This window comes from Gossypium hirsutum, chromosome D09 (assembly GCF_007990345.1).
Source record: "Gossypium hirsutum isolate 1008001.06 chromosome D09, Gossypium_hirsutum_v2.1, whole genome shotgun sequence".
In the NCBI taxonomy this organism is placed as follows: domain Eukaryota; kingdom Viridiplantae; phylum Streptophyta; class Magnoliopsida; order Malvales; family Malvaceae; genus Gossypium; species Gossypium hirsutum.
The window spans coordinates 50,012,563-50,026,813 of NC_053445.1; the positions used below are offsets into that span (position 1 = coordinate 50,012,563).

General features: G+C 33.8%; 3 protein-coding genes and 1 non-coding gene across 5 annotated transcripts; 2 read left to right on the forward strand and 2 right to left on the reverse strand.

The window, feature by feature from the left end:
• Nucleotides 1-435: 435 nt before the first annotated feature.
• On the reverse strand, nt 436-2,722 carry LOC107890609 (uncharacterized membrane protein At4g09580). 2 transcript variants are annotated; one of them, XM_016815121.2, is made up of 4 exons: nt 2,225-2,722; nt 1,290-1,560; nt 1,032-1,202; nt 436-904 (listed from the first exon to the last, which is right to left on the reverse strand). In XM_016815121.2, the coding sequence occupies exons 1-4, from the start codon at nt 2,410-2,412 to the stop codon at nt 779-781; spliced, it is 756 nt and encodes a 251-aa protein (XP_016670610.2). In that variant the 5' UTR covers nt 2,413-2,722; the 3' UTR covers nt 436-778. The 2 variants fall into 2 exon arrangements, with proteins under 2 accessions (XP_016670610.2, XP_040957155.1); XM_041101221.1 differs by lacking the exon at nt 1,032-1,202 and having other exon boundaries at nt 1,269-1,560.
• A 3,545-nt stretch (nt 2,723-6,267) lies between these two features.
• Nucleotides 6,268-8,176, forward strand: LOC107890607 (inositol-tetrakisphosphate 1-kinase 1). The gene has a single exon (XM_016815119.2). It carries the CDS (start codon nt 6,641-6,643, stop codon nt 7,736-7,738), a length of 1,098 nt encoding a protein of 365 aa, XP_016670608.2. The 5' UTR covers nt 6,268-6,640; the 3' UTR covers nt 7,739-8,176.
• Nucleotides 8,177-9,974: 1,798 nt separating this feature from the next.
• Nucleotides 9,975-10,046, forward strand: TRNAW-CCA (transfer RNA tryptophan (anticodon CCA)). The gene has a single exon. It is a non-coding gene; the product is annotated as a tRNA-Trp (tRNA).
• A 1,774-nt stretch (nt 10,047-11,820) lies between these two features.
• On the reverse strand, nt 11,821-14,208 carry LOC107890606 (syntaxin-22). The gene is made up of 7 exons (XM_016815118.2): nt 13,875-14,208; nt 13,435-13,528; nt 13,105-13,244; nt 12,830-12,904; nt 12,368-12,525; nt 12,181-12,281; nt 11,821-12,086 (listed from the first exon to the last, which is right to left on the reverse strand). Exons 1-7 carry the CDS (start codon nt 14,063-14,065, stop codon nt 12,021-12,023), a joined length of 825 nt encoding a protein of 274 aa, XP_016670607.1. The 5' UTR covers nt 14,066-14,208; the 3' UTR covers nt 11,821-12,020.
• Nucleotides 14,209-14,251: the final 43 nt, after the last annotated feature.

Genomic DNA, 14,251 nt, shown 5'->3' on the forward strand with positions numbered 1-14,251 from the left:
CTTTTTTTCTTTTCTTTTTTTCAATTTTTCTTTGTTATAGGAGTATGAACAAGCGATTGGTAACCTTAATTTGGAAAGGTGATGCTTGGCAAATGGTAAAAATGTGGGGTTATTGAACGAGTCCTTATGAGAAGGATTTGGATCTTATGGCTGAATCATGTTATATTTGCCCTTAATTTCCTCTGATGACTATGATATGTTGGAACTATAAATATGGTGAGTCTTGGATATAGACCATCTAAAAGCTTAGATTTGTGACACATGCTTAATTCTAGCCTCTTCTTTTGAAAGCCATATCTTGCCTTCGACAATTATTTAGTAACAACCCTTGTGTCCTAATAAATTCTTGTTTCTTAAGGTGAATTACCTCAATTAACAGATTGAGTAAATTTTAGCATTGTGAACCTTGTTCCCCGTGGTAAATTTGTACAAACATTTGACAAGATGTCCACTGATAATGATAAGCTTCTAAAAATGGATATACAATCTGTACAGACACTGAAGAGTAGTATTATTACTGACAATGAATTTTAGAAATTGAAACAGATAACAACTTCCCCCCAACTTTTCTTATATCCATCTTCCTATACAGACTTAACCTGGGAATGGTTAGAGCAAATAATACAATGCATGGCAAAGAATTTGATGATTGACACAGTAAAACCTTATCCAATCACCATGTTTGGTATTGGATGCGGATTCCGTTAACCCAAGAAGCAGCAGCAGCACATTGCATTTATTTGATGCTAGCCTATACACAAGCTCAGGTGCTAGGATGCTATAATTTGGGCTTGCTCATTAGCGTAGGCGTGACAGAGACAACCCCTATAAGGAAAAGAGTGGCAATTGAGTTGAAGTCGTAAAGATCCCCTACCGATTGCAATTCTCCGAGAGCTATTCCTGCCTGCATGCAGAAGAAACATGCAACCACACGTTATTTAAGTATCAAGAATGTATTCAAGGGATGTGCTCTGCCATGTCAGTCTAACAGCTTAACATGCAAATTTCACATGGAAGCCAAAGTAAAATACCCTGACAGTTAAGAAAGCAGCAGGAATAAGTCCAATGAAAGTTGCCATGAAGAAAATATGGTAAGGCACATCAACAATAGGTGAAGCAACATTAATGAATGTGTTCGGCAAAGTTGGAGTAAGCCTCAAGAAAAGCATATAGTTCAACAGGCTTTCTCTTCTTTGAGCCACCTGCAAGCACGAAGCCGATAAAGCTTATTATACTTTTTAGCTCGATGTAGGAAAAAGACAACTTACTGAACAAGGAGTTGAAATCACCTGAGCTTGGAAGAAGCTCAGCTTGTCAGGCCAAAGGGAAATGACAAGGGGGCGTCCAACTAATTTCGACAGGAAATAGCATGAAGAAGCTCCGGCAGTGGCAGTGATCACAACGAGAGCTACACCTTTCAAGACTCCAAACAATGCTCCGGCGAGCAATGACATGAAAACAGTTCCCGGAATCATGAAAGTTTGCATGAAAATGTAGACTGCACAATACCCCACCAAGACTTGTAGGGTGTAGTCACTTGTGTAGATTTCAAGGTGATCTCTACAATGATACATTGTACGAAAACAATCAATGCATATCAAAGCAACACAAACGACATCACAAAAGACTGATAACACAGGGATTAGGATAAGCCAACGAGAAGAAAAATGCTTTAATTGTGAACCTGGAGAGCTCAAATGATCAGAACATGATAGTTCATTTCATTGTATACCCTCTTTAACCAAATGCATTTTCTCACCAACTATCTCTTTAAAGCAAATATCTAAACCATCTCACATAATCGAATCAAACTTAGCATTAACCAATAAATATTGCCCCACATTATTCTATGGTATTCTTAGTTCTATTCTCTGCACCATTGATCCTTATGAGCTGAAGTACATTGCAGTCCAGTCCAAAATTCATTCATTTGTTGCCCAAATTCATTATAAGAAAAAACGAAACTAAAAAGGCTCCAATTGCTTGAAAACCAGATGGATCCCATAACTTGTTAAATTACAGAGAAAATAAAACATAAAAGAATTGCATGAAATCTCAAAGAAAGCATTACCCACCAAAACAAAATATTTCCCAGAAAAAAAATACAAAAACACAGCTAATTTTGTTATACATTCTCAATCACCAATAAAACACATTAAAGTAACCAATTCAATCTCTTTTTTTTTTCTAAAAAACCAAATTAATAGCAAAAGGCCAAACGAACCTGAGGATATGAAGATCTTCAAGGCTTCTGGGTAATTTAAGGAAGCTATAATCAGAAGCGGGCATGGTTAAATAAACTCCCCCAAGCCCCAAAACAAAACCCATCACCACCGTAAAAGCCATCGTCACCTCCCAAAAGCTTAAAGGAAAACTGGGTTTTGATCCCTTAATCTCTTCTCTGCCTTCCATAATTCCCTTCCCTTCTCTTATCTGTTTTCAGTTTTGTGCTTTCCCCCAATAATTTTCTTTTCCTTTTATGTGGTGAATTGGAATTTGAAAATTAATTTGTCATTTGGGACACCTCCTCTTCCCTTCCCTCTCTCAAATTCTTCTTTATTATCTCAAACTCAAAGAAAGAGAAAAAAAGATACCAGAAAAAAGAAACAAATTACCAGTAAAAATAAATGTAGAAATTAATAAAGAAAGAAAGAAACAGCGTCGTCGGTCGTCATTTTTTTTTTTAGAACATAGTACAACCTTGTTGTCAACTTGTCGTCGTTTCGTATTTGTGTTCTATAATTGAATTTATTTATAAAAAGCTGAGATTTTGACACGTCATTTTTTAAAACAAAAAAAGGGTCTAAAAAGTAAAAAGCTTTTTGAGTGAAGAAAAAGAAAGAGAATGATTAAAAACGTGTGTGGATAGAGATGTGATCAGATTGCCTTGCGTCAACCAAATCCAGGCCCACGGCATCGCGTCTCACGTGATTTGAAGTGTGGGGAAGGTGTGCGTCTAAGGGTTAATTTCACTCAACACTCTCAAATTATGGTTATATTTTGAATTGGTCTCAAATTTTGAAATATTTGTAATTGAGTCCTCAAAATGTAACTTAACTCTCTAACGTGGAATATATTTACAACATGTTAATCAGAAATTAAACATGTGTTTTAGCTATCACTTTGATAGTTTGAATCACTACTTTCAAAATCAGATCGATTGGACCGGGGACTAATTGGGATATTGAACTAAAATAAGAGGTTGGACCAATTGAATTGGTGTTCTCTATTTTAAAAATAATTTTCATAATTTATTCAATCGAAACAAATAAACCAGTCAAATTGGTTCAATTATCGATCCAATTTTAAAAACTTTGATTTGAATCTAATGTATTAAAAAATTTAATCATCCTAACTTTATTTGATAATGTCTTTTTTTAAAAAATTTGTTTCAAGTATCCTCCGCATTAAATATGAACTAAAATTTAACAACTAAACTAACAAAAAAGACTTCATTATTACAACATTGATACTTTAATAACTTATAGATTATTTTGAAGTTTAGAAACTAATTTACAATCTAAGCGGCATTTAACCCTTTATTTTTTAAAACTTTGTTTATAATAGATTTGGATTCTAAAATTTCATTTATTTCTTTATATATTGATACCGAATGGTAAGGGTAGTGAATAAGGTCGAGTTAAAGTTGTTTGAGGCAAGTGAAAATTCTATCTCAGCTACTAAGCAACTTGAAACATGAGAACAAGTCAAGTGAGAAATAGGTAATTTAGCACCAAATTCAACTCGCAAATCATTTTATGAATTTTTTTCGTATTGGGCATGTTTTTTTCACCGTTACAGATTTGTATATAAAATTTCAGCTCAAAGATTTTCAGAACAACAGGAGTAAAAATAATTTTAACACAAAGAGAAACAACTCAAAAAGCCCAAATCTAATACTAAATAATAGGGGAATGGTAAGGGCAATGGATCAGATTCAGTTCAAGTTGTTCGAGGTATATTAACGGCTAAACAGCTTGAAAAATGAGAAGAAGCCAAATGAAAAATAGCATAATTCAACTGCAAGCAAAAACTAATGAAAAGTAATAAATAAAGATCCAAAATATTTGAAGCTAAAGAGAATGAGGTATTGAATGTAAGACATGTTCTTGAAGAGATATATGCTCCGTATTAAATCTAATTTCACATTTAACCTCATGCTGGTAACTACGTTAATTGAAATAATTCTAATAATTTGAAATTTAATTACAACGTGTCACAGTTTGCGGTTAATTTAAAATTTGGATTAAATTTGGGGATGTTTTATGTAAATAACCCAGAGAAGGGAAAAAACAGAAAAAAGCTTTCTTTATACGTTTTAAGACTTTCGAAGTCCACATATATCCAGCTCTAGTTGGGCCTCATTCAGAGAAAGAAGTGGAAGGCTTTACCAAATTTCAAACATTTTTATTTTCGTTTCAACATATTGTTCAAAATTTAAAATTAGAGACATGTTTTTAATTTTTATGGTTTTAAATACATTATTATTTTTAATTAAATCAAATACAATGTTTAGGGTTGCTTCAATTATAAAAAGACTCATACATGAAATGTGGGGAAAAAAAAGGTCATCGAATAACATTAAGCATACCATATTAAATATGCCAAATATATATATTGTTAAAAAATTATTCGATTAAGTCTTAATTCTGTTGGTATTGTTATTATGGCCTGTGCAGGAGAACATGAGCACTCAAGATACAAAATAAAATTTTGAAATCAAATTTAAATATCAAATTATGACAAAAAAATTTATATATTAAATTAAACATTAAAATTATATACCAAATTTGTTACTTTAAATATAGAAAGAAGGGGTGCAAGACATACTTATTTGTTAAATTAGTAGTACACTTTTTTATTTAATTATAAATTCAGTTACTGAATTAGAATAATTTATGTTTTGAATCATTTAATTTAACATCAATTTCTTACGTTAATTTTGTTAATTAATTTTCAAGATAAAAGTTTGCTTAAAATGCATGTGTTACTCAACATAAAGTTTCAAAGTTGATTTTCTTTACCTAGTAATGTAGTCGATTTAGTTTTAACTTTGCTGGTATGAAAATTGTTACTAATGTAACAAGATATGAGTTTAAAGCGTATTATTCTCTTATTTATGAGTTTAAGAATCAAAATGGCCAGCCCGAAAAAGAATGAAAAGATTTCCCTCCCTCCCCCTAGAGTCTGATTTTCGCGGGCCGGAGCCTCACTTTGTTTGAAGACCACCTTGATGTATGGTTTATTTATTTATTTTACCATGTCAAATGGTTTTATGGTTGGTGGCTTATTGGGTTGTCTTTGCAATCCTTAGCCATTTCTCACATTTTTCTCTCCTTTTGCGTTGTCAGTGGTAGTACTGGCCTTCGTGCTAGCGACCTGTCATTCATTACCCTATGCTTCATTTCTCTTCATTTTCCCTCTACAACACCCCCCAAAAAATTGTAGAAAATTTTATATTTCCCTTGAAATTTATTGAAAATTTTAATTAAGCCCTTCTTTTCTTTAAAAAAATTCTTAAAATTTTTAATTAGATCATGCATTTGATTTTGAAAAAATCTTATTAAATTATTGAAAATTTTAATTAAACCCCAAAATTTAAATTTAAAATTCACCCGCTGATCGTGAAGCTTATACTAAGCCTCTTATTATGCGTGTTTTGAGCCTTCGATAGCTTATTTCTCAAACCAATGGAAATTCATAACTGCATGTATGGCTAGCAGTTGATGCGAACATTGGGACACCAGTTCACAATTCTGTTGACGATTGAAGTGGATTAATGGGTTATTTATAATGTATCTGTAGCTTATTTCTTGATATATTCACGTGTTATATAATATAACCCTTCAAGTTTTATTTGACTTCAATTGTAAACTTACTATTTCGTAAAAAAGGGTTTTATGTTGAAATTTTGTATAATGGGAAAAAGATTCTATTAAAATAAAAAACGAGTTACAAAATCAAACTCTCTTTTTATTTTTGATGAAACTTCTCTTCTCTAAAAGGAAAAAGAAAAGTCTCTCCCACATCATTTCAATCAAACGTTGACCATCATCAATCAGCTGTCATATTGACCTAAGCTAAAATACCTACCGTCCATTATCCGTCCACGCATTCTGTTAATTGTGCGGCGCGAATCAGCATATCATCATAAAAACACGCCACGTGTTTCACTTGCATAGTCACCCTGGGTTACTCTATCATCATCTTCTAACCCTAGTCTCGTCGGAGTTATAAATATTACCTCCCTTCATCACATCACATTTTCGTTAATTTTTCTTTCACTCTCTTACATTAAAAAAAAAAAACTCCCCATTACGGTCTTATCTTACCCCTTTCATTTTTAATTTCGATTTTCCAAGGCTTACAAGGAAAAAAAATAAAAATTTCCAGAATTTATTAAAATTTATATATAAAAAGGAAAACCCACCATAAAAGTTTCCAAGAAATTGAGTCTTTTGATGAGTTCATCAGCAGTGTATCTCGTTTTGTTTGGTTCCTCGGAAATCTAAAATGCGAAGAAACGAGTGTTTCGTGTTATGAATCGAGCTTTTTAAACGGTGAAGAAAACGAGTAGAAGGAGAGAGAATTTTGTTTTGGAAGATAGAAATTGAAGGGTTTGGGGGAACAGATCAGAGAAATGGCGGGAGAGAAGAGGAGATTCACGATTGGTTACGCGCTTTTGCCGAAGAAAGAGAACAGTTTCATTCGAGAATCTTTGGTGAACCTGGCGAAATCACGAGGAGTGGATCTGGTTAAGATCGATAGGGAGCGTTCTTTGGTCGATCAAGGGCCGTTCGATTGCGTACTCCACAAGTTGTACGGTGAGGATTGGAAGATCCAGCTCGCGGATTTCCGTTCTCGAAACCCTAATGCCGTAATCGTCGATTCTCCCGACGCGATTGAGCGGCTCCACAACAGGATTTCGATGCTGCAGGTGGTGTCCGAACTGAAGATCGAGAATCAAAGCGAAACATTTGGGATCCCTAAACAGATTGTGATTTACGACCAAGAAACCCTATTCGATAACCAAGCGTGGGAGTTGCTTAAGTTTCCAGTGATTGCGAAGCCCTTGGTGGCTGATGGAAGCGCCAAATCTCACAAAATGACTCTGGTTTTTAACCGCGACGGGTTGAACAAGCTCAAGCCCCCTATTGTATTGCAGGAGTTTGTTAACCATGGAGGGGTTATTTTCAAGGTTTACGTGGCTGGGGAATATGTGCAATGTGTTAAAAGGAAGTCATTACCGGATGTTTCGGAAGAAAAATTGAAGAGCTTGGAAGGTTCTTTACGGTTTTCTCAAGTTTCCAATTTGCCCACTCACGAGAAAAGCGATGATACGTATTATAAGATGATGAATTTGGAGGATACCGAATTGCCACCACAGATTTTCATGACAGATATTGCAAAGGGTTTGAGGAAGGCGATGAAATTGAATTTGTTTAACTTTGATGTGATAAGAGATACCCGGTTCGGAAATCGTTATCTTATCATTGACATTAACTATTTTCCGGGCTATGCAAAAATGCCAGGGTATGAAACAGTTTTAACTGCTTTCTTTTGCGATATAATGATTCTGAAAGAAAGGGAAAAGGGTTTGCTTGAAGAATGTAGCCAGAAGAAAATGGCAGGCACTGATGGAAGGCAGCTTCTTAACTGCGAGGAAGAAGTGAGGAAAACTGTGACCAATTCCGGCTGTAGCGACGGGGAAGAGAAGGAGAACTCGATTCAAGTCTGACTAAAAATTGTAGGGAAATTTGATGAGAAAGTTGTAGCTTGATTTGTTTTCATAGCTGGTTGTTTTGGAGGGTCGTTGCAATTGTACAAGGATTGGAACCCTGGTGCTGGCTAATGGAGGCAAAGTAAGTTGCACACTATTCCATTGTTAGGCATTGGTTCATACAGGGGGTGACAATAAGTAGGTTGGGTACTTTGAGATTAGTTGTAGCCTCTTGACAAAAATTACATGGTGTTTCAGTGTTAATCATGTATATTCTGTCCGCCGTTGCTTTGGAGATAGGTACTTCTCAAAATACTTCGACGTTTTAGGGAAATTTAAGTTGTACTTTGAGGCTTTCAAGTGTTCTTTTGCTTAGCAACTGTTATAGTTTTCACCTTGACAAGTTTTAATCAGTGGATTTTTCCATATTTCCAATGATAGTTTCATTTTGATTTTCTTGCTTTTTGTCAATCATAGACTCATTTCTTGTCTTCTTGCTTTTTATGTGCATTGATTAAATCGTTGTGCTTCTTTAAATGCTTGATCGGATTTAGATTTGAAGAATTGATAGGTATGGCTCCAGATGGTTTTGTTCTTTGAAGTTATCGGTAGTTCCTCACTAAATCCTACCAAAAATGTTTATAAGGATGATGCTATGGTACCCCTTTTTAGTTTAGGTGCATAGGTTGCCAGCTTGGGGAATTAGTTCATATTCACCTCTACGATTTGCTGGTAATCGTTAGTTCACATTCTCTTCTAGGTTTTACGGGTAATTGGTCTATAATGTGGTTGTTGAATATCAGAGATTGTAATCTGTTTTAGACAGGGTCCACCTCTTTTTTTCCCCATAAGGATCACCTTTAGAATGTGCATCCAGATTGCATACTACATTTCGAAAGAAAGCTATTGGTGCTTTAAATGGAGCGAAAATATCAGTTTTGTTTCTTTTTAATTCTTCTATAATGGAATACATTTTGAAATTGAATGCCAAGTGATGTGTTGATATCCAAATGTTTTATTAATTGCAGATTAGTTTTTATGATTGATTGAGAATTAGGTGGGAAGTTTTTGATTTTATGGTTGCAATGATCTTTTTAGCTACTGGCATCGAATAAGGGTTCATGATACCTTTGTTGCATATGCATGCTGTGAGGACCTTGGAATCTATTGAAACGTAAATCTTATACAAAGGCTTGCTGTTTTTTATGTAACGGTTTTTCATTTGTCCTGTACTTGCATCCTGCTTTTATGGTACTATTTCCACCAACTTCTATTGCTGCCATAACCGACAAATTTTGACGGTTATTAGATCCAAACCTTTTGCACTTGTTTTGAATCATAATGCCTTTTTAACAGTTTATGCTTCCACCATTACTTGTCATGATTAAAGCTTTACAGCTATATACTTTAATGAGTTGGTTACGGCACCAAGTGTTGGCTAGGAATACGTGAAACATTGTTTTCGTTTTGCCTGCATGCCAGTAGCTTGACCTTATATAGAGTTGCTCTGTTTTTTTGCATACCTGTATTTATTTTGTCTCCTGTAATCCTTTTGGCTGCCGTTATGGCCATTGAATGAGACAAATTCAGCCCGTTCCAGTTGCTTGGGTTCCAGTTCTGTATATTTGTTAAAAGATTTTACAGCTTCATGCATGTACATGCATATTGACCTAATTTTATCTTTATAGATGAGGCAATCACAATAGCATCTATTATGCATGTTGAATGTGTGTGTGCATTAACGTAGTGAACATGATATGCTCTACAAAAGGAAAGGTGGGTTTCAAAAGAGGTAATGAAGGTGAAAATTGAGGGAATCTAAAAAGTTTATTTCCGTTTCAGAGTTTGCTTCCTTTTACAGATAAATGCTGGCTGAGACTGAGTATTTTATCTTATCTATTCAAATTAGCACATTTGTATTGAAATTCAAATGATGCTTTTAAATGGGTTGTGGTTCATTGAATCTACAATATTTTGCTTCTTTTGTTGCCTCATATCTTGGGGGTGTGTTTGAGCTTAGTTGTAATGACATTTAATCAAATGGTTGGCGCTACTTCTTTCCTGCTGTTATGTGGGAATCCCATCCTATTCTCGTTATATAAATGCCTTTGTTTTTTTTTTTTTTTATATATAAAGAATTTAAATGATTCCCTTCACATTCGTTTTAATCGTTATTTGGCTGAGTCCTGTCATTAACTAATATACCCATGTTTTATTCATTATTAAAGGTTTCTTAAAGAAAGTAAAATAACGGGGATCCGTGGCGCAATGGTAGCGCGTCTGACTCCAGATCAGAAGGTTGCGTGTTCGATTCACGTCGGGTTCAAATCCCATGAACTGATCTCCGGTTTATCTATTTTTATTTCAGATCCCCCTTTATTTCTTTTCCCATATTCAGATCCCAAATTTCCGTTGGCGTAGGTACCAAATAGTCAAAAATATATATAGATTTTAGAAGTAGTTCAATTAATTTAAGGCTTAAGATTTAAACATACATCGAGCTTTATTATTAAGTGGTTATTGCATGTGAATAAAATTATAATTTCTTGTTTAACCATGATTATAATTTATAAAGTTTTACAATCTTTCAAAAACATTCTCGATAATGCACATGACAAGTCATAATCAATCTTCCATTTTTAAAGTTAAATTTGCCTTGAGATAATCTAACTCAGAAAACAACTTAAAATTATTCCAACTGTACTTTTATTTAATTTTAAAAAACATACGAGTACATTTAGAGGAAAAAAAAAACAAAAGATTGATTCTATTTTGAAAGTCAATTTGATTATTTTTTTAAAAAAATTAGGGCATAGAAACGGATAATTTAGGATCAGTGGTGAATTTGATTTCTCAAAAATAAGAAAATTACATTTTTAACCTCTTATAAGTAATTTTCTGTTTGGTGTTAACTTAGGCTGCATTCGGCATTAATTATTTAATGAGCTTTTAAGGAAAAAAGTGTTTTTATATAAAAAGCAATAAAGAATGGGGTCAAAAGTAAAAGCCTTCTCAGCTTAAAAAAAATCCTTTTTCTCAGATGAAAAAGCCAAATTTTAATGCTTTTTTCAGCTAAAAGAGCTTTTGAGGTTGATATTACATTTTTTACCTTATTTGTTGTCTTCTTTTTTTCCCTTTTTTTCAGAAGTTAGAACCCATTTTTTCCCCTTTTTTCTTTTATCTGAACCCACTTTTCTTAAAATATTTAAAATTAATATTATATATTAAAATATTAACAATAAGTTATAATAAATTATTTTTTTTATATTTTTGTTAAAATATCATAATATTAACTAATTTGAACATTATTTAAATACATATTTGTTATTTTATAATATCATGTCTAAAATAAATATTTTATTTTTCAAAAGTACTTTTTGACAGCAACACCAAACACTCAAAATTTCAAAAGTACTTCTCAAAAGCACTTTTCAAAAGCATTGCCAAACTAGCCCTTAAAGTTCTTCCAAATAGCTAATCTCTCTTTCAAATAGTGTAAAATATAAATTGTAAATTGGACATTTTTTGTATTGATTATTTAATAAGATTTGGACTATACATCTATACAGTCGGTTTGGTAACGATTTCAATCTGAGCCTAATTTTCTAGTAATAAATTAGTGTAACTAATTTTTTTATACCAATTAAAATTTTAATTCATATCACCTGTTCCACTCAATTTCTGCCGCATTAATTAGAACATTATGCACTGATTGATACATGAATAATATATATACAATTTCTAATCTCTTCCGTATAGTACAAAGTAACAAAAATTTTATCGAAATATTATACATCTACAGATACATAAATATTTTATATTTAAAATTTATTTAATATTATTTTGATATTTGTCAAAATATTTATATACATATATTAAATATATATTTTAAAATATCACTAAATTTGAAACAGTGTATCTAAACAAATTAATACTGATACGTACTAATTTTAATAAAAATAAATAAATTTACCGGACATTACAAACTACCTTGCAATGGAATATTACATAGAGCTACTTGCCCTTATTATTCGATCGCCTGGGAAGTTGCTTGTCGCAATAGGAAGGATTAAAAAAGGCATGGAAAATAAGGCCCGATATTGATATGGAAAACCGAACAATAATTACAGCAACAAGTATTACAGTAAATTCCAACAAGACGTAAAGTATAATACACATAAAGCTGTAACACACCCTCAGCAAACCCAAAGATCAACAAAATATCATAATGGGCGACTGATAACCACATACTACATACCAAGACTAGAAATGACAAGATCTTTGAACTTACTCTTCTTGATCAGGCTGCAAGTACTACGATCACGATGAGAAGCACGATTCCGAATATCACCAGGAGCAAGCAGGCCTGTGACAAGCCAATTTAGATGGTGCCATCAATCAGAGCATATATATGTGTCTTGATGGTGCTTTATATAAAGAATCAGAGTATCGTATGTTACCAGAGAAGAACTTGATCTCTGGATCTTTGCAGCTTTTACAAGATGGGATTTTGCTTGTACAGTAGCAGCCTGTGAATTTTCGATATGTGTTCCGATGTCATCTGCATTATAGATATGCTTTTGGTACATTTCAAGGCGATTCAGAACAAGCATAGTGAATTCAGTGCAAAGGATGAAATGCTTTTACCAATTAGAGCTCCTTGTTCATGAACTAGCACTGCAAGATCTTTGAATATCTCGTTGACCTCACCAATTTTCTGCTGAATTTCTTGTATTCCTAGTTCTCTTTCTTCAATAATAGCCTCATTAAATGCAATCTCATTATCCAACAGCACAACCTCCTGTCTTTAAGAAGAAAAAAAATACTCGAACGGTAAAAAGGCTGTAGTTGGATATCAAATGATAATCAGTTATAAGAATATAATAGATAAACAACATCCATGGATCACAGAGAAGCAATACTTATAGTAGTAGCAGGATATGGCTCATAAGTATTTAGAATATACAATTCAGCAAGACATAATATCACTTGAGATCTTTTTGATCATTATCACCCTTGAACAGGTGTTTGTATGCATATAAATGTACAGAGAGGCAAAGCTTGCATGTAGATGGCAACTTCCTAATCTATTTGTAAACCAGAACTTACCTTCTTGATTCCACAAGAAGGGCTTTCTGTTCAGCACCTTTATCTGAACCTAAGTCTATCTCACTGGTCCCGTTGCTGCATGTAACAGGAAGAAGCATGATTAAGGATATCCACACAAAACAAATTTTGCACTTGCAAACAGTAAATGGCAGAAACTTCAGTAATCAATATAGATAATTTTATGTGTGATTTGATAAAACCATCTTGCTAATAACTCAATTTTCTAAGTATGCCACTAACACAAGAATGATGAACCGTCCTATACATGAAACTACCTTGAAGGAAGAACTGCCTGGGGAACAAAAGGAGTGTATGCAGTTTCTCTTTCGGCTGCGAGTCGTTGAGCCTTCTGAAACTCTTTCAAAACTGCTTGAAAATCCTTGGCAAGTTTAGCATCTATTATCTTCTTGCTTGCCTACAATTACAAAGGATTAAAAGGGCATCAAGTACTTCCTGAGGGGAAAGGGGGGCGTTGAGTGGTTTTATCAATAAATTCAATCACCAATGCATGATGAGTTACTATGAGTTGGAATAGAACAAAAGAAATATTATGAATGAATAACACCAGAGGTCCACAGCTATAATCAACCAAAATCCAAGCTTACGCTAACTTCATCACGGTGATCTGTTTCACTAGCTTGTTTAAGTTTGGTGGAAGTGTCCTTCACTAATTGTCCAATATGCAGCCTCGTTTTGTGCCTGCCAATTGAGAAATATGTCAGCTATATTCTCCCACTCATGACCTGATTAGAATATAATCAAAATCACTCGAGAAATTCGAAAGATCATTGCATATGCAATACAATGTTGGCAGATCGCTAAGTGATCATAAAAACACCAACGTTAACTATCAAGAAACAATATAAAGTTATAAATTTAGAGAATTTCATCTAAATTGGACTTGATACAAAAGCTAAAATCAAAGCGATTAACAAATATAAGCAACAGTTTTGTCTAATTTGATCCAAAATCAAATGATGATAGCATTGAAATAAGGTGAACAGTTAAAATCGTAAGCGAATGGACTGAATTGGGAAGACTTGACAGTTTTTCACGGAGGTCGGGCGAGTCCTTAGGGGTACCAAGGGTGTTGACGAGTCGATGGAAGGTGGAGACAGCGGTATTGATCTGGAAAATGCCAGAAGCCACAGCTTGCGTGGCGTCTTGCTTGCCATTGATGAGGTTTTGCTGCCTCGAAGGAAATGACCGTCCAGCTTCCAGATCCTGAAAGCTCATGATTGCTCCTTCTCTGTATGTCTTCTTGTTACGAACACACTATTTTCTCGAGAAAAGGGATGGGAAAAAAGCAAAGAAACAAGCTAAAACTCTGTTCTGTTGCACCGTTTAAAATAAACTGTTGAGAAGTAAATGAAGAAACAGGGCGAGAATTGAGAGGAAGGAAATTATTTGACGTTTTCGAAA